This window comes from Gracilinanus agilis, chromosome 3 (genome assembly GCF_016433145.1).
Source record: "Gracilinanus agilis isolate LMUSP501 chromosome 3, AgileGrace, whole genome shotgun sequence".
NCBI lineage: Eukaryota > Metazoa > Chordata > Mammalia > Didelphimorphia > Didelphidae > Gracilinanus > Gracilinanus agilis.
In genome coordinates, this window is record NC_058132.1 from 600,257,609 (window position 1) to 600,281,559 (window position 23,951).

The 23,951-nt window shown below is 42.8% G+C and overlaps 1 protein-coding gene across 1 annotated transcript in view; it reads left to right on the forward strand.

The window, feature by feature from the left end:
• The window catches only part of NRP2 (neuropilin 2), a 158,909-nt gene that overhangs the window by 14,034 nt on the left and 120,924 nt on the right, over nt 1-23,951 (forward strand). Inside the window, exons 2-4 of the mRNA XM_044669414.1 lie at nt 2,840-3,017; nt 22,033-22,066; nt 22,346-22,742. Of these exons, the coding sequence (XP_044525349.1) occupies nt 2,840-3,017; nt 22,033-22,066; nt 22,346-22,742 (609 nt within the window). The remainder of the gene's footprint in view (nt 1-2,839; nt 3,018-22,032; nt 22,067-22,345; nt 22,743-23,951) is intronic.

The window sequence follows — 23,951 nt, forward strand, 5'->3', positions numbered from 1 at the left end:
GTCTAGACAACAAAACAATTTGAATCAAATCCTGATTTATAGTGTGATTTTTTTTTAAAAAACCTAAATACTATGTATTGATTCCAAGGCAGAAGAATGGTAAGGGCTAGGCAATGGGGGTTAAGTGACTTGCCCAGGGTCACACACAGCAGGAAGTGTCTGAGATCAAATTTGAACTCAGGACCTCTCATCTCTTGCTTGACTTTCAATCCATGGAGCCATCTAGCTGTCCCTATAGCATGATTTCTGATGTGGCACATGCTTACACTGAAAAATTAACAAGTATGAGCTGGCTCCAGCAGACCCCAGAATCTCAGAGGTCACCATAGATTAATCCCCTAATTTTACAGATGAGAAAACTGAGGGCCAGAAGCATTTGATGATTTGTCTCATGGTCACACAGGGGGTGAAAAGGAATTAGGATTTGAACCCAGGGCTTCTCTAACTTGAGCCTGTCCATCTTGCCATTAATCTTTGAAGCATATCTTGGTCAGGAAAGCTGTGTTCAAATTCCAACTCTGTCTTGTATCTGCTGTGCAACTGTAGGCAAGTTCCTCGAGCTCTCTGGGCTTGTTTCCTCATCTGTGAGTGAATAGGTGAGATCATTCTTGTACTCCCATAATTGTGAGGAAAGAACTTTACAAACACTCTATAACCGTGAGGAGGCATCTCTTCCATGGAACGAAGCAAGTAGAAGGTGCTCGGAAGATAACGATGGTTTCTAAACAGGAGCCTCCATAAGTTTCCTGGCCAGGACTGTGGTTTGGGTGAGGGGCTGGCGGGTCTGCCTTTTCCGTGAAGTGGCTGGCAAAGGGACTGACGATATACCAGAAAATGATTTCTTCTCCCCCACTCACTGAGCAGCTGGTGCTCAGAGTTCCCACACCTAAGCCTTTCCCAAAGGATCAGGCTCCTTCCTCCTTCTGGTTCCCTCCCATTCATTAGGCAGCAGCAGTGGGACGCAGTCTGTCTTCCTTCTCTGAATGATGCTGGGTGCCCTGCTTGAGAGTACGGTTTATGGCGCCTGGGATACCCCCAAGGAGTTGGTTGCAGAAGAATGGGCTCCTTTCAATCCATTGATCATTTACGGTCTCATCTGTGCCTCTCGTCAAGGGGTCGTGCCTTTGTGTTCTTGGTCCCAGTCATTAGGTAGAAGATGGTGTGTCCCTGCTAGCTCAGAGGAAATGGCCTGCTTTTGTTCCTCTGCCCAGGAGGAAACGGGACCAGCCTCCATTAGATTTCAAAATTCTGCTCGGTGCTCTTCTCACATTTGAACCCCTCAAGGTGAACTGGTTAAAAGGCTACTTGTCTGGCTCTGGGTCCTGAGCACAGCTCCGTCGTGCGCCCCATCTTTTATGCATTAAGTCCTGTCAGGCTGATAATCTAAAGCAGAAGTATGGAAGACGGTAATACCGACAGACGTGGGGAATAGTAAACTGCACCTGTAGAGTTAAAAATGCATGACCCTCTCCCTAAAAGAGTGAACACACGAGAAAGATCCTGCCCTGTTGGGTGACTGCTGAGGCATAATACATAATTCACAGGACCATGCTGGTTCATGCAGATGGCAATATTAAAGAATGATTGATGCTAAGAGAAGCCAAAAGAAAAGTCCCAGGAAAATCTCCCAGAGACCTCTTACTATTTCCATGGCTCTCATACTTTCCTGTCGTCTTCCTGTTTTGCTGTGGATATTAAATGAAAACCCCATGTTTCCTCGGAAATCCCTAGGTGCCATGGGATTTTATCCCCAGTTATTATATTCCCCCAAATGTCACCATCCCAATGGGCTAAGGTAGCACAGAAGTTCTCTCCCATCATCCCCCTCTTCTTCCTTTGAAGATTCCCCATTCCGTCATCCCCCATGAAGCTGTTCATCTCCATCAGCGTGCAGCCAGGCAGGGGAGGAGAAGTAACAGTCAGCTGACTGAGTTTGCTCTCTTTCAAATGGGTTGGTTGAAACTAAATGAAGCAGTAGCACTCTCTTGTGGTGACCAGGTTGGGAGGGACAGGAGGAGGGAAAAGAGTGGCAAATCAAATAAGCCCAAAGCACCTCTGTGGAAATTCTGAGTGTGGAACGAAATCATACACTGATGTAGTTTTTTTCTTCCTGGTGGGTAATGAAATAATAAATCAAATTTGTGGTATATTTGAGATTAAATGTTTGGGGATTTTTTTTCTCCCCATTTAAAAAAAAGAAGAAGAAGAAGAAGAAGAAGCTGAAATCACCCTCTAGGGAAGGTTCTGCTGTAAACCCAGAGCTGGAAAACGCTTCCTTGCCCAGCTGTAATTGTTACCAGGCTGTTTGTGGGACAGCTTTTCGAAACCACGATGGTCAATTATGAACTGGAGCCTTTAATTCACACCGGTGGGGTGGGTTGGTGCCAAGCTGGAGAAAATGAAGGATTTGTGAGTTAAAGAGTAAGGTGAGCCATTTGGACAAGGAAAGAGAAAAGGGCCACCAAAGCCAGATATGAAAAAAAGGGTGTGTGTGTGTGTGTGTGTGTGTGTGTGTGTGTGTGTGTGTGTGTGTGTGGAGGGGTCACTTAAGTTTGTGCCCCCCCTTCTGTTATTTGAAGTTGTTTAATTGGAATATTTATGGGCCTGTCCTGGCACATTTTCATTTGGCGTGGGTGTCTATGCATATCTGGTAGGGGAAGAAGGGATAAGTTGTAATAGTTTTGCCCACAGAATGAGTAAGTGGATCAGCCCCATATACTGCCATAAAAGGTCTGTAAAATAATTTTTAATCATCCCCTCAGAGAGAGGAAAAGAAGGGAAGGGGGCGGATCAAAAGAACCGATTTGAAGTTCTTGGTGTTGTTTGTCTTCCTTTTCAGGCCTACCTTGTGGAGGTCGTTTGAATTCCAAAGATGCTGGCTATATCACGTCTCCTGGCTATCCCCAGGACTATCCCTCTCACCAGAACTGTGAGTGGATTGTTTATGCTCCAGAACCCAATCAGAAGATTGTCCTCAACTTCAACCCTCATTTTGAGATCGAAAAGCATGACTGCAAGTAAGTGCTGCCTTGCCCCTGGTAGTAACCAGAGCACTTCCCTCTTACCATTACCATCACCACCTAAATTCTATGATGTAAGAGATCGATAATTCATGAAACCTGATTCTCCATGGTGAGCCTCGGCTCCAGAGTGTGTTTCTTTAGGCTTTTATCTCTCGGGGTAAGAAAGGCATAGTTGTCCCAACGGCATGAGAGTAAGGAGCCTTCTGGGTATGAAGAGACCAAGAAACCCCCAAGAGTCTACTATGGTGGGTCATAGACTTTGTATGTATTCATATATGAAGATTCACTTTGATCTATACAGTTGGTCCTTCTTCCATTTGTGGTTTGGGGATGGGGACCAGAGAGCAAAATGGTACCTTCTTAGAAGTCATCATCAGCTGCCATGTGGTTTATTCAGCATTAGTTTCAAGATTTCTCTGAGCTATGATCAGGGATTGGTTATTGGGAGGCTCAGGACATAAACAGGCTTTATGGTTTCCTCCAGGAGCCCTGTGTTGCCCTGTTTCCACATTCAGACTGAAAAAATAATGCTCTATAAATAAAGGTATTATCAGATTCAGATTGAGATCTAAGTATCAAATTTTTAAAAATAACTGGTAGTCAGGTGGATTCAATGAACATTTATTAAGCCCCTGCTATCTGGAGGGCATTGTTTAAGGCGGTCAGATACAAAGATAAAGATAAAAAGAAAATCCGCACTTGCCCTCAGAGAGCTGGGATTAGAAACTAGGTCTCCTGACTTTCTGTCACATGAGGCATCTAGCTTTTCCAGTCCTTAGCAAAGAGGAACTCTTTTTTTTTTTTTTAAAGGAAAAATTTCATGTTAAGTAGATTAATTAACCAGGGGAGTTTTTGAGCCCCTACTATGTGCCCAGCATATTTAAAAGTTATTAGAAGGGAACACACAGATGGATAAATGCAAGGAAGCCACATGGATTGTGCTGTTGGTGGTGATTTCCCTGCAGTCTCAGATTTTGATCTTGCCAGAGTTTCTGAATGGGTACAATGGGCCACTCTTGAAACACATCAAAGGATATGTTGTCTAACTCGGTGAATTATTGTCACTTTTTCCCTGTGGCTATTTTCTATCTGACATATTTTCCCTAACAAGACTTACTCTTTGCTAAGGACTGGAGGGATAGGACGGATTGCTGGCTGTCTCTTGTGATTTAATGTCAGGAGAACCAGTTTCTAATCCCAGCTTCACCCCAGACTCCAAAGATGACTCAGGGTAATGCATTCAATTCTTTGCTTCAGTGAAATTCACTTATGCAGGGATCTTTCCCCATCAACTCAAAAGTTTCTTGTTTACTATCCGCTCTACATAATAGTGTAGGAGCCTTCAACCTGGGCAGCTGTGCCTTTGTTTCTCTGGCTGGGAGTTCAGGAGATAAGAGCCCTGCAGGCTGGTACAGAAGGACCAGAGCTTGGGGCTGATGGGGCTGCTCAGAGAAATTTGAGTAAGCACCTCTGCCTCTACAGAGGGCTCACTTCTATTCTGCTGATGACAGCAGAGCTCTCAGTGAAATCTCTAGGAGGTCATCTTATGTTTATGCATCAGTGGTATAGGGGGAAATCACAAGTTCCTCAAGGAAAAATCTGGGAGCTAATAAGCATGGCACAAAGCGCCTGGGCAGCACGAAAGGTTACATAAGCATGTTCTTGCACTGCTCCAGGAAGCTTTCCCTACTCAGAAGGAACATGGTCCAAAAGTATTTCTGGATGATGTTGTCTTGGGGAGCCCTTAAGGCTCTAATTCTTCCTCCTTTCCCCCAAATGCCCAGTTAAGGGGAGAATTCACTGATTTTGCCACTCTGCTGAGAACCACCCAGAGGGGTTTGCCATTGTTGTTTGTTCAGTGGGAGCACATAGATTGAGACTCATCTTCCCCTTTACCAGGCTTTCTAGGCATCTTCCCTTTTTCTACTTCTCTCACCCTTAACCTCCTTCCACTGGCTCAACCCAGATCATGTTTGATGGAACCTAAATGTACAGGGAGGTCAGAAGGAGGTCACCCTGGGCTATATTGCTTTCCAGGGGTACCCATTTGGGCAGGAAGGGCTCAGATAGGGTCATTTGTAATTCCTGGCAACAGATATTTGATTACATCCTTCATTCCTTTCAAGTACCCCCCCTTTCTCTCTTTCCCCTCCTCTTCATTCACTGTGCATTTTTGTATTCTCATCTTTACTATTTGGGGAGGCACATCTGTTTCTTTCAAACCTTCCTCTTTTCAGTTTCTATTCTTTTGGCTGACCATTTGCATTCAGAAGAAACTGGCTCTACCCCCACCTTTTTTTTTTTACTTCATTATGAAAGGAATAATTTATTGTAATTGAAGTCCTGGAAGGTGTTTTTCTCCTCCCTCCCTCCCTCCTCTCTCTCTCTCTCTCTCTCTCTCTCTCTCTCTCTCTCTCTCTCTCTCTCTCTCTCTCTCTCTCCCTCTCCCTCTTCTTCTCCCCCTCCGTCCTTCCTTTTTTCTTCCCTCCCTCCCTCTCTCTGACTCTTTCTCCTCCTCCCTTTCTCTCTCTCTGTCCCTCTTTCCCTCTCTTTCTCTCTCCCCCACTTTCCCCTCTTTCCTTCTATTTTCCCTCCCCCTTTCCCTTTCCTCCTCTTTCATCTCTCTATTTGTCTCTCTCTCACCCTCCTCCTCCTTCCTTCTGTTTCCCTCTTCCTGCTTTTTTCTCTCTTTTCCTCTTTCCCTTTCTCCCTCCCTTTTCCCCCCCTTTCCTTCTCTTCTTTCTCTTTCTCCTCTATCTCCCTCTCTCCCCACCTTTTCTTTCTCTCCACACCTCTTCCTCTTCCTCTCTCTCTCTCTCTCTCTCTCTCTCTCTCTCTCTCTCTCTGCTTCATCTCTGTTCCAAGGAAGCTTGGAAGGCCCTTCAAATCAAAGGAAATCAGCCTCTTCTGTCTTTCCCTTTTGTGTGCATCTTATAGGCTGAGTCTGGTTCAGTACTTGCAGGGTTGATGCTTCTGAAAATAAAACTTGGAACCTGTGCTGTTGCCTGAACTGTCCTTCAGATGATAGGACACAGAAGCCACACCAAAGCATCATGGGTGTATGGGGGTGGGATGGGGGAGAGGAGGGAGGGAAATAGGAATGAGTAAGAAGTTCATGGTTTAAAAAAAATTTTTAAAACCCTTTCCAGCTGAGGGGAAGGAACTCAGATCATGTTTTCCCAACAGTTTCCTCTTGTTCTATCTACAGGATTGAATCCAGCAACTACTTTGTGAGCTGGGAACTGTTCCCTGGTTTGAAAGGATTATCTGAGGTTATTTTCAAAGCAGTGGCCAGCCAGCCATTCTCTTCCCTCACCTTGGGGACTTGCATCCTTAAGAGCTGAGTCAGGGGATTCAGAAAGCTCCAGTCAGCTTTAGGTTCATAACTCTAAGGCTGAAAGGGACCTCAGAGGCCATCTGACCCAGCCTCCTCATTAGGATATCGAGGTGTTTCTAGGCCTGGAGCCAGGAAGATCTGTGTTCAAATCTGGCCTGACACTTATTAGCTGTGTGACCCTTGGCAAATGACTCAATTTTAAAAATTAATTTTAATTTAAAAATTTTAATTAAATTGAATTCGGTTTCTTAATTTTTAAAATGGGTATAATAATAGCACCTCTCTCCCAGGGTGAGGATAAAATGCGATAATAATGGAAAATAATAGCACAGTGCCTAGAACAGAGTAAGCATTATAGAAATATTAGCTATTATTATCATTATTATTGTTTTACAGATGAGGAAACTGAGATCCAAGGATGTAAATGGTCCTGCCCAAAACCACATAGATAGTAATTGGCAGAGGTGGGATTTTGACTCAACTCCATTGACTCTGGCACCAGTGGTTTTACCTTTGCATATGTGTGTGTGTATATATATATATTATATATGCCTATATACCATATATTTACTTTGGAAATGAATGTGAGTTAATTAATCGCATTAAATATATTGAGTTAAACTTTTGTGACTTTAAAATGAAAACACCTAATTTGATTTTACTTTGGAGTTAGCTTCTTAGTCATCCCCTGAACCTCACCACCACTTGTGGATTTGGCTTGCTGTTGGGAAAATTGGACTCAATGGCCACCATCTTTGGCTGGCTCCCCTTGAAAATAACCTGAGCACTGAAAATCCCAGGGCTTCCCTTTGACCTGCTCACTGGCCTAGCACAGAAATTAGAAACCATTCCATGTACTGCCAGCTTACAGTGGCTAAAGGAGTAAAAGGGGGCAGAGTAGCCAGAGTGTGAGGCTATACCCAAGGCCATTTGGGCCGACGGGGGGAGAAGCTGACTGCATGCCCAGTGGTGCTGGCCAATGATGATTTGGTTTCTTGGGCAGACAAAGGCTTTGCCGTTGAGTCATGACCCAATTGGTTGAGTGTTGGGGTTTTTTTGTGGGGGAGAAACACATGGTAAGTTAAGCAGGAAAAAAGAAGAAGAAGAAGAAGGAATCTTCTACAGATGATGCAGAGTTAACTCACGAGTGACTAAATCATATCCTGGAGACAGTTTCACACTCTTAGTCATAGCCTAGAGCTATTGGCCACCTTGTTGTTCAGTTGTTTCAGTTGTATCTGACTCTCTGTGACCTTATTTGGGGTTTTCTTGGCACAGAATGGGGGGGTTTGCCATATCCTTCCCCAGTTCATTTTATAGATGAGGACACTGAGGCAAACAGAGTTAAATAACTTGCCCAGGGTTACGCAGCTCTGAAGCCACATTCAAATTTAGGTCTTCCTGACCCCAGGCCCAGCGGTCTATCTACTGAGCCACCTTGCTGCCCTTTTGGCCACCTAGGGATAAAGACCCAAGTCTTGAAGGATCTGCACCTTCTTACAGATGCCACTTCAGTAAAATGCCTTGGAAGCCCACTTTTTTAAAAGAGAAGAGGAGATGGCACTAACAGATATTTACATAGACCACCCTGACACCAGAAAGACTTTAAAGATGGATTTTGTAGGTCAAAAATCCCACAGGGCAATTTGCATTATAAAGACCCCAGACTGTATTGAATAAAGTATTGCCTTATTTGGTTGGGCACTAGGTGGCTCAGGAAACTTCAAATCTGGCCTCAGACACTTAGTAGTTGTGTGACCCTGGGCAAGTCACATAACCCTGTTGGCTTTAGTTTCCTCATCTGTAAAATGAACTGGAAAAGGAAATGGCAAACCATTCCAATATCTTTGCCCCAAAAGACCCCAGATGGGGCCACAAAGAGTCTGACAACTGGACAACAAAAATGTCTTATTTATCTGGCGCTGATAGTGAATGAGGCATTTCTCTTAAGTGAATTTGCCACAAAACAGAAGTTTATCTTTTTAAATGCCAAAATGTAAAAATAATTTAAGCCATATTTGGTAGCAATCTTTCTGAAATGTGTTCCACACTTGCTTGTCTTAATAAGCAGAGGATACGGATCAGGATTAAACTTGTTCTGGATGATTCAAGGTTGTAATTATAAACATAATTTATGGTACAGGACTGTAATAGAATGGCTTCAGGGCCTGTGGTGGTATATTAGTTTGTCTGCCCCGAGTCCGAATGACTGCAAACTACTATGTTATTTGAATTTTTATCTTTGCTCTTCATGTCTCCTCCCTCTGAGGCTGGCAGTTATAATCATTTCCCTGCTTGTGGCAACCTCTTCCTCCTAATTTGTTGCTTCTAATCTGTCTGTGGACTTGGAAACCAGATAACTAAACCTGTTAGAATTATATGTAAAGTAAGAGTAAATTGTCTGTGATTTGGCCCGAGGGGTTCTCTCTTGGGTAAAGTACATAAGCTTTCTGGATCATGGTCTTCGTAATATAGGATCATAGATTAGGGGTTGGTGTCAGACTCTTGGTGACCTCATTTGGGATTTTCTTGGCAAAGATCCTGGCGTGGTTTGCCATTTCCTTTTCCCTCATTTTACAGATGAAGAAACTGAGGCAAACAATGTTAAATGACTTGCCCAGGATCACACAGCTAGTAGTATCCAAGGCCAGATTTGATCTTAGGAAGATGGGGTCTTCTTGACTCTAGGCTCAGCACTCTGTCCAGAGTGCCATCTGGCTATCCTCACAGTAAGAGATGTGACAGATCATCCAATCCAACTCTTCTATACTAGGGCAAAACAACAGTTATTTATAGCAGCTTGTTTGCAAACATACTGTTTGGAAATCGTGACAGTCCAAATGCAAGCTTCACTCTGGATTGCCCTCTAAACAATGCATTTTATCTTTTGATTGGGAAAACCACTTGGGAATTTCATAATACACAATCCTACTTGTTCTCACTCTCAACCCTGGCACCTCCTCTGAATCTGGAGTTTCCCTGGGGGCTAGTGTCTTACCCAATGTAATTCGATGTAATTCTCCCATCTAGTTACATAGGGCAAGGTTCTGTCTCAAGAAATTCAGTGGGAACTCCAAGTGTGGAGGGAATGAGAAACAAAGAGAAATACCGAGTGAAGAAAATAAGAGAAAAAGAAAGTGGGTAGCTCAAGGCATCATCATGAAGATTATTGGAAATACAGAACATCCATAGGGCCATGAAGTTTTAGATCTAGAACTGGAGGGAACCTTAGAGTTATCCCATCTCTCCCCCCAATCCTTTCTTTCTGACTCTTTTTTTTATTTTTATTTTTTTTATGATAGAGATCCTGGAACTCTTAGGCTGAGAGAAATTCAAGAGAATGTCCCCCTGGATTTAGTTAAGGAACACATTCAAGCCTTCCCAGAAAAATAATGTGCTAAGTTTATTTAGAGAAGTAGATTCCACAGCTTCTTTTGGTAAAAAGGTCAGAGGATCATAGATTTAGAACTAGGAAGGATCTTAGAGGCCATCTAATATGACTCTCTCACTTTTTAAGTGAGGAAACTGAGGCTTGGAGAAATTGTTATTCAAGGTCATTCATACTACCTTGTCCAGTAGTAAGAACAGAATCAGGATTTGAACCTAGATTCACTAACTCCAGAACCAGTGTTCTTTCCACTGTATGGGAAGTCTTGGATATATCTCACAGTTTAGCTCCTTCAATTGCAGAATACAATTGTAAGAAATTTAAGAACATAATAACTGATTCCTCAAACTAAAAAATATAATAAAAAATTTAAATAGCACTTTTTGTTCAAAAATTACAGTTTTGTTCTTAAGAGGAAAACCCTAGAAAGTATTTTATGGCTCAGATTGTTCTGAACATCATGAAACTATCCTGGAAGAAGGTATAGTCATGAATGACAAGTGAGGTACCAGTTTGTATGATGCTAATAGCCCAGGGATGGTGGGTACTGTGCTTGGCACATAATAGGTACTTAATAAATTCAAATTACTGGATTGACTGCCAACACAGGGAGAGAGAAGAGGCTAAGAGAAAGAAAAGGAGAAGAAAGCTGCAAATTTTTTACTTCTCCTTCAAACTGCTGGGTATCTCCCAGTTGTGTTCTTTTTTCTCATTTTTCCTAAGTCCTTAGGTCATGGAAAAGGGCTGCCAAGCACCTGGTAAACAGTCTTGGCCTTTATTTTATCTCCGGAACTGGCTGCTTCTAACAGAGGAACAAGTAATGATGGCTGATTTTTTAAGATTTAGATTTGGGGAACTCTCATCTCATGAAGCTTGTGGTCTGTGCTCCTAAGTGTGCAATTAATAATAATGAATAAATAACCCTTTTGACACGTATCATAGAGACAATAAGATGGGTCTTCAAACCAGGGGCCCATTAAGGCAGGCATGTCATTATCATATTATGGTAAAAGACTTGGAGCTTCCTAAGAGAGTCTGATGGGAATCGCCTCAGATGAAAGTCAAGAGACTCACAAAAAGCGTATGGCACTTTGGGTATTTTCTTAAATTTTTATGCCTGGCTTGTTGGCAAAAGACCTTGTTCCTTTTTGGGTCCTTTGTCCCTCCTGGTGACACTTGTCTTTGTTCCTTTTCCCTATCAGGGATGCCAACCAGGTGCGCTGTCTGTTGCCCTACTGCTTAAGCATGTGGGAACCTGTCTGGTTCCTTTGTAATCCTTTTGATTTCTTTCTTTTCTTTCCATTTCTTCCTCCTGCCTGCCAGAGAGTCACCTCCGGATTCCAGCAGGGCAGTCAAGGAAAGAGATGGCTTTCTGTGCCTTACGTAAGGCAGCTAGGACTTTGCCCATGATTTTCTAGATCTCAATTAGTGGCAAAAAAACCCCACCTCTCCTCAACCTTCACCCTGCCTCCCTCCACCCCAGTGAACCCACTTCCCACTCCCCTCAGCCCCCCGTCCTTCTCCCCTTCAGATTCCTTGCCATTCTCCCTACCACCTTCTGACTACATCTGGAATCAGAGGATGTGAGGGCGAGTAATAGAGTGTCAGTGGAAGTAATTGATTCCTCACACGGAGAGAATTCTCTCGCCTTTACTGTCAATGGAGCTGAACCAGAGCTTGGGAGGGTGAGCGAGACATGTAAACAGTCCATGGCTGAGCTGTCAGGGCCAAGCTAGACACACCGGAGAGTGAGTGAGTGAGAGGGAGAACAGCGGAACAAATAATTGTTTTAGTGCAAAGGAAAGGAGTAAATAATATTTCAGTCCGAGAATGGGCATTTTGAAAGAGGAGGGTACCTGGAGCTGGAAATGTTTCTAATTTCCTCTCTGGTTAGAAATAATAGGTTTTAACCAGAGCTTTAATTTATTTATTTCTTGTCTCAAGGTGGGCGGTTTATCTCTTCTTCATTGCCCATTATCATCATCATTATCATTAAAATAATTATTGTTATAATTATTTACTGATGATACCTCTGGTTTAATGGGATACCTTTCATCCAAAGGGTTCAAAGCACTTTATCTCCTCCCATCATGCCTTGAGGAAGGCAGAGTGAAGGGAATCATTACTCTTTGTTTTATAGTCTGGGAACCTGTGGTATCAAGAGAGAAAGAACTTGGCTCAAGTCACAGAACAAGTTAGAGGCTTTGCAGGATGCAGACTCTCCATCTGATTGGCTTTTTTATTAGTCTTGGGTGCTTCCAGCAGCTCAGTTTCTATTCCTCCGAAGTCTCTCCTTCTGGCCCCTTATTGTCTCAATTTGGACTCCAGCTAGCTCTTCCTGGCCCCCTGTGAGGGACCCCACAGCTATGGGGTGTTTGTAATTTCCATTTCTGGGAAGGACAGGTTGCCAAAACACAAAAGGGCTGTGTGATGCCAAAGCCTTTCCTTCTTTCCTCGAGCACCATCTTTCAAACAACCGTCACGTGAAGTGTGGAGCGAGCCTTTTGCAGACCGTATTTCAACTCCATATTCAAGGGAAGGCCACTCACACTATGGGCTTGGAGTTTGGGAGGGAAGCTTTTCTGCAACCTGATTAGCAGCTCGGGTCCCAGTTACATCTTTCCAGACTCGCCTCCAGCTGGACCCATCAAACACTCAAGCATTTTTGCTATTCCCAAACCTGCCAGTTCCCTCCAACTCATTCTAGCTAGAAAGATGGAGTCTTCTCTGCTAGAAGAAAGAAGATCAGAACTCTCCCCCAGCTTTGAATGCATCCGGTTGCTTTTAGACTCAGCAGGAACAAGGTATTCATAATTCACCTTCTAGAAGAAGAGCCAGGACCTAAATGGGATGAAAGTCAAGCAATTGCTGAGTGAGGGAAGCCATTTCAGCCGACTAGCCACTGGGTGCCTACTCTTCTGTTCAGAGAACTCATGTGAGCTCATCATTTTCCTCCTGCCATAGTTTTTACTCAGTGATCAGTTAATCCCAGGAGCCAGTGGAAACTCCAGGCTCTGTAACCTGAAGCCACATGTGAAAAGAATTGAAGAACAGGACCAGTCCCACCTGCCACGTATTGCTGAAATGCCTCCCCTGCCTCTTTAGGCTTCTGCATGGAGCACTTCAAATGGCCTTTGCCTTTTCTGGGCTTTGTTGTAGAGGCTGGATGCCAGAAAATGGAAGGGAAAGGGGGATGGCAGAAAATGACTAAAAGAATAAAGCCCTTACACATGAGGAAAAAAAACCCAACATAACCCAAACCCCTCTCAGATGCCGTAATTCCCTCATCCCAGAGCACCTCTGCTCTCAGCAGGGATCCCATTTTCTGGACAGATGGAGAGGTTATGACTTGCTTTCACAATTTGATCCTCTGGGAGTTGGGAGTAGTAAATGACTGTCTGGGAGCAAACTGCTCACCCAGATGAAGGGAATGAACTCTTCCCTCACAACAGGGTACAGGGAAGTGCCCCGGAAGAAGGGATTTGGTAAATTACCCTGATTCCTTTCTCTGCCTCACCTTGGGATGCATTGCCATTAAAATGATGCTTTCATATCCAAAGCATCCCTGGGTCATTTTATTCCACTTTGGCACAGAATTCTGAAGTAGCCATGCATTGCCATTATTACCATTTTACAGATACAGAAATCAAGGCTTAGAAAGATCAGAAAGGGTTATCCAAGTCGGCCAACTCAGAACCCAAACGACCAGTCCCTGTGGTGAGCCACCACGGACGCTTTCCTGCTCCCTGATGATATGCTCTTTGTACATCCAGTAAGAACCAGGCTTGAAGGAAGTGCCTGGAAATTCCGAGCCGTGCTTCCTTCTGCTGCTGCGGCCTCAATAGCAAATACTAGGAAGGGGCCTTGGGAGTTAAAGAGTGAGGGTGAAGATTTTATAGAGTTGGTCCTGGAGACAGAAATAGAACTAAACAGCCATGCATAAGCCCCGAATAAACAGCCTGCCGAAAAGTATTAAACAGCACATTAGCACATCTTGTTTTCTTATGTAACGAATGATTTTCCAGACATGTCCCATCTGAGCAAGATTCTCATCAGTGTTGTTCCTCCCAGGAGCAGGGGGGGCTTGCCACATTGCCACAGGAATGTGACCGACTGGGAAGAATAATCAGAAAGTATGGGAGAAGCCAGGACTCGTGTGTGTGTGTGTGTGTGTGTGTGTGTGTGTGTGTGTGTGTGTGTGTGTCCGGGGGTGGCAGTGCTGGAGCTCTGTGGAGTGGGTTTCATCCGCCTAAAGTTCATCTGCAGGGAAAATTGTCAGACATGCTGTCTGAAAAGAGAAGTCTCCTTCCTTATGGAAAGCAACATTCTTGGCAGTTTGCTATAGGAGGGACAATAAGCCGTGAACGGATCTCCCCTATTGTGGATCTTCGTGGAAAAACAACCAACTGTTATAAATAGATGCTATTGGTAGTTTCCATTTTCTTGGCTTCAGGGTTTAGGGGGATAATTCCTTCAATTTGGTTTGGGTTATAATTCTCTACATGCTTCCTTTGCTCAATGGCCACATTTCAACTCCATCCCACCCCACCCCAAAGCTGTGGCGATTTTGACTGAGAGAGGATTGAGAAGGAATGGCTACCAATATTAAAGTTTGGGGTTGGAAAGCAAATAAAGAGGTGGCGAAAGAAATGCCAAGTCATAGCCATTAAAAAATCCACGCGATGTAGTCCCAGGTTCATAGATAGAAATTCAATATGTGTATCTAACCTACACAGACCGCCAAAATATAGAGATAGAAACAATTCTTATCTAACATCTTAGAATCGTAATGCAGTTGGAATGGTCCTTGGCAGTCATCTGGTCCCAAATTCTTTATTTTACATAGGAGGAAACTGAGGTGCAGAGAAAAGAACCAGGGTCCCCTGATAAATAAAGTTGGGACTTGGACCCATGTCTTCTGACTCCCGATGCCCCTTGTTCTTTCTATCGTATCTTCTGTTGTTGAATCGTTTTAGTTGTGTTTGACTCTTCGTGACTCCATTTGGAGTTATTTTGACAGATACTGGAGTGGTTTGTCATTTCCTTTTCCCGCTCATTTTACAGATGAGGAAACTGAGGCCAACAGAGTTAAGTGACTGACTTGTCCAGAGTCACATGGCTAGTAAGTGTCTGCTGTCAGATTTGAACTCAGGAAGAGGAGTCTTCCTAATTGTACCCTAATTGTGCCCAGCAGACTCTCCATTAGTCACCTAGCTGCCCACATTTATCTATATCTTTATCTATATTTGATACCTTCAATTGATGTAGCCATATATCTCTCTCTATACATCCATACAGATATAGATACGGATATATTTATACTATATATGCCCAGCACTTAATAGGGACTTAACAAATACTCATTGCTTGGTTTTTATTGGTTGGTATGTATGTATGGTTATATAATGCATTTGAAAAGGCATTTGGATTTGGAATCAGAAGAAAGTTAGTCACTTAATTTCTGAGACTTGATCTCATCTGTAAAATGAGGGGGTTGGATTAGATGACTTTTAACATCCTTCCAGCTCTAAAAGAAGGGAGCAAGATGATAAGATGGATAGAGCCCTGGGCTTGGAATCAGGAAGACCTGAGTTAAAATCCTGCCTCAGGCACTTATAAGCTCTGACATCCGAGGTAATTCACTTTTAAATTCTTTCAGCCTCAGTTGTAAAGGGCAGCTAAGTAGCACCATGGATAGTGTCAGGAAGCTACCTGACTATGGGTGTCAGAAACTCTGTTGGCCTCAGTTTCTTCATCTGTAAAGTAAGCTTAGAGAGGGAAATGGCAAACCAAGCTAGGATCCTTGCCTCGGTTTCCTCATATGTAAAATAAGTTGAAGAAGGAAATGGCAAGCTACTCCAGTATCTTTGCCTCAATTTCCTCATATGTAAAAGGGATTAAATGAGATTTCATATGTAAAGTACTTTGCCAGTCAGTCAGTAGTCAATCAACAAACATTTATTAAGCACTTACTGTGTGCCAGATACTGTGTTGAGCATTGGGAATACCAATCCAAGTACTTGGGCATGTAATAGAAAGACATCATCCACCCTCAAGGAGCAGGCATTCTAATAAGGCTAAGTTAGGGGTCTCTGATATTGAAGTCTGGATTATAACCTGATAAAAAAAATGAAGAAATAGTCTGGCTACTGTTCTCAAATGGAGCTTTTGGGGATAGTCATTTATGCAGAAGGAAGAGTCCTGGGGGCAAAGGGTACTTCTAGGTTGTGGATCCCCTGGATGAAGAGTTTTCTGGGAAGTGATGGACAAGTCCAGAGTGCTATATAAATGCTATGGCTGTTACTGGGATTGTTCTATCTATGATCCTACAATATTTAGCTACCCAGCCACTTGATGGGCATGGTGTAGGGGAATCTGTGACTCACTGATACACATATTCTTGTAAAAATATACCCCTTAAATAAGTGGACACAAAGGGGCATGATCGCCTTTCCTCCCTCCCATTTCTACCAGAAACGAGATGAATGGAACTTATTTATTTTTAAAACTGATGTTGGGGCAGCTGGGTGGCTCTGTGGATAAAAATCCAGGTCTGGAGATGGGAGGACCTAGGTTCAAATGTGGCCTCAGGCACTTCACAACTTGGTTACCCTGGGCAAGTGACTTAACTATAATTACCTAGCCTGTACTGATTTTCTACCTTAGAATTGATACTTACTATTGATTCTAAAATAGAAAGTCAGGGTTTTAAAAAGAAATGGATGGACTTATATATGTGTTACACTATGTTTATATATGTATACATACACACACACATATATATACATACTTATACATCTGAATTTTTACAATTAAATATAGGGTTAATTTTGGATGAAACAAGTGTTTTGAAGACATGATTCCAGTTACTAAGTTACTCTTCCTTCTCTCTGTTTGCCATGTTATTATAGATGTGTCCCTCTTAGTCTTTGTCTTCAGAATGACAAACCAAATGGCCAGTGAAGAGAATTCTTCAGTTAGATTATATGCGTTGTGATCCATATGTGGAAATCCACTAATGGTATATAAACTTATTAGGGGTGTCTCTCAAGGCTTTCTTATGACTCCTGTGGACCTTTTCCCAAACTGTGCAGAGACATGGATTAGACCCTAAGTGGTTTGCTGAACCTTGGCAGAGCCCATATGGATCATTCATTCACCGTGAGATACCCCAGCTTAAATTAGGAAAGTTTCTGGAGAAACCCTTTAAAATCTATCCTGAACCAGTTTAACTAAATTTTTTTATTATTGGACTTGAAATCTACCAAACTGACCATTTGTTTCGGCATCATGAACGTCGTCTCTTTGTGATTTTAACAGCCTTGCCTTCTGAGAAGTGGAAATGCTAGTCCTCAATTTTTTGCCACCTACCTTCCACACAGTTTTGTTTTTTTATGTGAGGATTAATGAGACAGTGTTTGTTTAGGAGGAAAAAAAAGTCTTTGAGCTCCTTGGAAGAAAGGCACTCCAGGAGGTGATATATTCCCTGGCCTGGGTAATCTATCCATGAAATATGGCACTTTGAAAGTGTGAGAAACATCTCAAATCACTCTGACAGCATTTTAATTATAGTTGATTTGTTTGCTGCTAATAGTGAAAATGCTGTCAAAGTGATTTGAGATGTGTTTTTTCCACTCATAATGTTATATTTCATGTTTTGGGAGTCATTGAAGCAGCGTTTTGATTTCAAGAAACACATGGAATGGCTCAGTGAGTGTGAGGAGATAAGAGTCTGCATAAAGTGGACGGGAGTTTTTCAGATACCAAAAGCCCTTATCAAAAAATAGACTATTGTTAACACAGTATACCCATGTGAAGTAGGGTCTTAAGTATATATTTAGAACATAAGCTATGGAAAAAAGAAGCATGGTACCTGGTTGCTAGATTGCGCCTATGGGATTTGGGTACAACTGCCATCATTGAGATGTGTTTTGGACTTTCACTATGTGGAACGATCATGATGCGTTGGTGGCTATAACTTAGGACATCAAAGGGATACTTAGTTTATAGGGCAATGATGGTGAACCTTTTAGAGACGGAATGCCCAAACTGCAGCCCTCGTGCTGCATGTGAGCCCTGCACCTCTCGTCTTACCCCAGATAGGGGAGGGAGGAAGCACTTCCATTGGGCTGCTTGACAGAGGGGCAGGTGAAATGAAAAATGTTCTCAGGCTCATGAGGAGAGAGGGAGGGGAGCAGCCCCTTCTGGCAAGTGTGCCATAGGTTCGCCAACATGGTTATAGGGTATCCAAGTACCATTGTACTCCATTAATGAGAAATACTGTATGTAGAGTTCAGTGAAAATCATCCTGTCCTGGAAGTTTCATCCACTGTGCCTTTTAGCTTCTAATTGTTGCTATATAGATTGAGCTTTCCTTTGGTGTCTTGCTAAGTTGGGTTCAGGGGAAGTTGCCCTTCTAAAATCCAGAAAGTCCTCTAGGTGACCCAGTGCATAGAGTGATGGTAATCTGTAAGATATCATAATGGGGACTAAATCCAGTTTCAGAAACTTCCTAGCTGTGTGACCTTGGGCTAGTTACTTAATCTCTGTTTACCACTGGAGAAGGAAATGGCTAACTACTCCAATATCCTTGCCAAGAAACCCCCTGGACAGATGTCCATGGGCTCACAGAGCCTTAGACATGTCTGAAACAAATGAACCACATGGTACCATAATAGTATTTCCTACTTCCCAGAGTTGTCATGAAGAACAAATGAGATAATATAGGTAAAACTTTTTGTAAACCTTATAGGGCTGAATAAATGCTAAACAGTATTACTGAGAAGTTCAGATGAAATTATTGCTTTCCCTTTCTCTCCTGGATACACGTCAAGGATAGCATTTTCTATGTGTCTCACTAAAACTGAAGGAATTCATTGCTTGGCTTAAAATTAAGATATGTGAATGGTCCAGATTATATATGGTTCCAGTGACTTTCCTGTCTCCCAGATCCCCACACTTATCAATAGCCATTTTCTCTTCATTTGATTTATGTTAGTGCTTGCTTTGGAATGATAGAGAGAAGATCAGTTTTTTTAAAAAAAGAATAATTTATGCTATTTATGTTCTTGGATCCATGATGTGGATTCAGGGAAAACAGCCTAGATCTTGAAGTTTAAAAGAAAATTATGGAAATATTCTCCAAGCTATTGGCTTGGTGAATGGCCATCAGAATCCGTGAACAGAAGAACAACAGGACACTTAAAGGAAGAGTCCTAGCATGCACAAGGACCAGAAACAAAGAAGTTCACACACTCTCTCTTTATTTTAAGTCCGAAGTTCAGAAGTGATGCTCTAGCTTTGCAAGGAATTTTTTCATTTTGAGAGAGATTATATGCCTAATGAAAAACAAACAGAGCAGTTATTATGCGTCTCTTAGTTGGTTCAGGCTCCAGTCCTTAAGACCAATAGTGTGTTTAAAGAGGAGAAGCATTTCAGGTTTGGTGGGGTCTCCTAGACTCTGCCCCTCAACCAGGAAAGAACCCCCTGAAGAGCCACCCAGGGAGATGGAGGCCCTCAGATTCCCCAATAGCTCTTATCAGACTTTGAACTACATTTGTTCTGAAACTACAGGCTTTCTAAGCACCATTGAGCTCTTCACAAATTCAGTTGATAATGTTGAAATATCTAAGGAGATTTGTTCCGTTTGTAGGAAATCCTTCAATAATAACACGTTTCCCTGAATGAGTCAGTTGTGGCAGGAGGCAAGTGAAGCATTCTCTATGTGTCATTTGGATTGTGACGTTTTGTTAAAAAAAAGTGGGGAAAGGATGTTATGTGGTTAAACGGGGTCATGCATGAATACTGTGCTGAACTGGGTAGAATGGCTACTTCACAGCAGTGTAATTGTTAGGAGAAGAGTATGTCACAGGAAGGCAGTGGCAACTGGACATTATGCTCTAAGTAAAAACAACTCGTGTTTCTTAGCAGTTTCAGGTCAACAAAATGCTTTTCTCAAGAGAGTCTCATGAGGTAGATATTACAAACGTCATCCCCATTTTAAAGATGAGGACCTTGAGGTTAAGAAACATGCCGGTGGTCAAACTGATGAACTCAGATCTTCCTGCTCCAAGTCTGATACCCATTTAAACATACTACATTGCTTTTCAAATGGTATTCATGTATTAAAAATCAGATCTCATCCAAAGATCATAGGAACCTACAGCTAGGGTCAGAAAGGCCCTCCAGAGGCCGTTCTGATCAATCTCCTCATTTTGCAGTTGGATTTTTTTAATGTTTTTAATTTTTTTCCCCAATTACATGTAAAAATACTTTTTAAAATCATTTTTGTAAAAAATCTGAGGGGCAGCTAGGTGTCTTAGTGGATAGAGAGCCATGCCTGGAGACAGGGTGTCCTGGGTTCAAATGTGGCCTCAGATATTTCCTAGCTGTGTGATCCTGAGCAAGTCACTTAACCCCCATTGCCTAGCCCTTATTGCTTTTCTGCCTTGAAACCGATGTTTCATATCAATTCCAAGATAGAAGGTAAAGGTTTAAAAAAAATCTTTTTTTGAGTTCTAAATTCTCTTTCTCTTTCTTTTCATTCTTCTCTCCCCCACTTCCTGAGAGGGTAAGCAATCTGATATAGATTTTACATGTGCAATCATGTAAAACATTTTTCCGTATTAGTCATTTTGTAAAAGAAAGTGAAATGCAGTATGTCAGGGTCTGCATTCAGACTCCATCAGTTCTTTCTCTGGAGGAGGATGACATTTTTCATCATGAGGCTCTGAGGATTGTCTTGGATCAGGGTACTGCTGAGAATAGCTAAGTCATTCACAGTTGATCATTGCACAAATATTGCTGTTACTCTGTACAATGTTCTGGTTCCACTCACTTCACTTTGTATCAGTTCATGTATGTCTTTCCAGGTTTTTCTGAAATCATCCTTGCAGAGAGATTATTAAACAGGTTCAGTGTAGGGATCCATTTAAATCACAAGTTCTCCTTGTACAGTGAGAGTATTATTGGTTTATAAAAATGTTAACTTTATCAAATCTAACTTAATATTTTAAATTTTTTCATCTCAGTATCTAGTTTCTGTTTTCATTTTTAAAGTTTCGGACTTCATAAGAACAAATGAAATGGGTATTTCCCTATATATAGTAAAACAGAAAAAGAAGATTATACATAAAACTGCAAATCTCTATTATGCAGGGCTTGCCTTTCTTTTTTAAGCATATCATCATTTCGACCTGTATGGCTTTCTAAGCTGACATCTTTCTGGTTTTCTTTCTGTTCTCTTTTTTATATTTTTTAAAATGATGCTTCAATAACCCCATTTCTACTTTATGCCTAATCCCACACTATTCTCCCATTCTCATTCCCATTCTCACTATAATTGAGGACAAAAAAAAAAAAGAAAAACAAGACCCTTGTAACAATTAGGTACGATCAAGGAAAACAAATGGCCACATTGGCTGTTCCAAAAAGGTTTTATTTTGTTCCAAATATGATTTATTTTGTATCCCGAGTCCATCACATCTCTGTCAAGAGATAGTAGAGGGCTCTATCATTAGTCCTTCGGAATTATCATTGGGCCTGGCATTGATCAGAGAGGAGGACTTAGAGGAGGGATTCTTAAGTTGGTGTCCACAGACAGATTTTTAGGGAGTCTGTGAACTGTGAAGAGGTGGGAAATTTTGACTTTTAATTTTTACTAACCTTTAACTGCTATTTGGCATTGCTTTCAATTATGAACATAGGGAGCCAACATAATTCTGAGAAGGTGTCCAAGGCTTAACCAGACTACACACACACACACACACACACACACACACACACACACACACACACACACACACGTTAAGAACCCTTCACCTAGAAGTTGTTGTCCAAGTCATTAAAGTTGTGTCTGACTCTTCATGACTTTATTTGGGGTTTTCTTGGCAAAGATACCAGAGTGGTTTGCCGTTTCCTTCTCCAGCTCATTTGACAGATGAGGAAACTGAGGCAAACAGCGCTAAGTGACTTGCCCAGGGTCGCAAGTAGCTAGCAAGGGTCCGAAGCTGGATGTGAGCTCAAGTTTTCCTGACTTTAGACCTGACTCTTTATCCACTGTGCCATCTAGCTGCCCTTACCCAGAAGTAGGTTGTCTTCATTTTCAAGTTCATAGAAATAGATTTTTTATCAGGAGAAATGAGTGATTTTTCTCAGCTCCTTCTCACCCCACACCCCAAACACCCTCCTCCTTCTGTGTAACCTTGAGAAAGCCGTGCCACTTTTCTGTAGTTTGGAGAACCCCTAAGTAAAACGGGCCTCGTACTTGCCCCTTGCCCACGTAGGCTGGCTGCTGTGAGGAGTAAGGAATGTGGACAGGTATTAGAGCCCCCCATCTTCCGCTATTAGACCCTTATCAGGCACCAGCAGGCCAAGAAAGCTTATGCCAGAAAGGCTTGCTGCATTGGGAGAATCCTTGGTTAGGGGGTTTCCTTAACTGGGCCTGAGAAAAATGTTGGGGTTTTCTTGAGAAAAGTACCATGATGTCAACTTTCACTTTCCATACAGAGCCAGACAAGTGACCTTTGTTTCCAAAGTCAGGAAGTAGCAGGGCTAGCTCAAGCCCTTCTACCGTAGGAGAATCCTAAACTCCAACAGGTGATTCCCTCAGCCCCAGGACCCAGCATCCTCCTTATTGTCTTCTGCCCTCTGCCTGCTCCCCTCACCTTGACGTCGGGGGCCGAGGGGCTTCTTGTCGGGGGTCTGGTCCCCTTGATTCTTGGGCAGGAGCTGAGCTCGGATCCCTTCTTCCCTTTCTGTTATCTCCCTCGCCAAGTTGGAAGCTGTCGAGTGATAGCATGTGGCTTGTGGAGCTGGGAGGAGACTGGACACCATTTTGCCTTAAACGAGCTGCTTCTCCTTCTGCTTCCCTGCACCAAGAAGGCTTTCTCTGTGTGTGACACAGCCCGGGGAAGGCAGCATCCCATGGAGTTGAACATTTCCAGCTCGGCTCCGTACCCCGGAGGAAGAAATTTGTTACATGTTATTTTAACAGGTTGACGCAAAAGTAAATAAACAGGGAGAGGGAGGCAGAGGAGATGGATAGTTTTCAGTAAATACTGCTACAGTGGCTAGCAGTTCAAAGGGAGCCGGTGGGAGAGGGTTTCTCGGCTAAGCACTTGTGATAGGAGTACTAACTGGGAGCTGAGGACACAAGTGGCAAAGTGCAGGCTGCCAGGGCACACAGCAGCCCTCTGTCCTCAGCCTTCTGGTAGGGCTGTGCGTGCTCTTCCCCCGCACGAACCTGTGGAGTCTTTACGGGGCCGTTTCCCCAGACCAACCTAGATCACTCTTTTTCAGGTTGGTGGGTGGCACAGTCAGCTCATCTTCCAGAGTTCAAATCTAGCCTCAGATACTTGCTACTCAGGGGGAGTCATTTTATTTGCCTCAGTTTCCTCATCTGTCAAATGAGCTGGAGGAGGAAATGGCAAATCATATACTAGCTATTTGACACTGGGTGAATCACCTAATCCTATCTGCCTCAGTTTCCTCATCTGCCAAATGAGCTAGAGGAGGGAATAGGAATCCATATACTAGCTATGTGACCTTGGGTGTCACTTAATCCTATCTGCCTCAGTTTCCTCATTTGGCAAAGGAACTGGAGAAGGAAATGGAAAAGCTGCTCCTGGATCTTTCCCAAGAAAACCCCAAATGGGGTTAGGAAGACTCAGACTCAACAACAACAAGACTCTGACACTGACTTGGAGCCTTGCTTAGGCTAATAGATGTTCAGTTGTATCAAGGAGAGCCTGGTTCCCCGGGGATTCATCCTGAGCTCTTGGAGAAAGGTTTTTGCTGCCTTATATAATAACTGATTAAGATGCTGATTCCTTTATTTTTAATGTTCTTGGCCTGATGTCACTGATCATGGTGTAATGCCTTGAGTTCTGCATTGTCATCTCAGGGAGGGAAAGGACTAATTGCTGTAGGTCTAATAATATGTCTCTAAAAGAACATAAAGAAAAGAAAGAGGGCAGCTGGATGGCTCAGTGGATTGAGAGCCAGACCTAGAGACAGGAGGTCCTGGGTTCAAATGTGGCCTCAGACACTTCCTACTTGTATGACCCTGAGCAAGTCACTTAACCCCCATTGCCTAGCCCTTAGCACTCTTCTGCCTTGGAACTGATACAGTATTAACTCTTAGGTGAAAGGTAATAGTGGGGGAGGGAGGGCAAGAGAGAGAGAGAGAGAGAGAGAGAGAGAG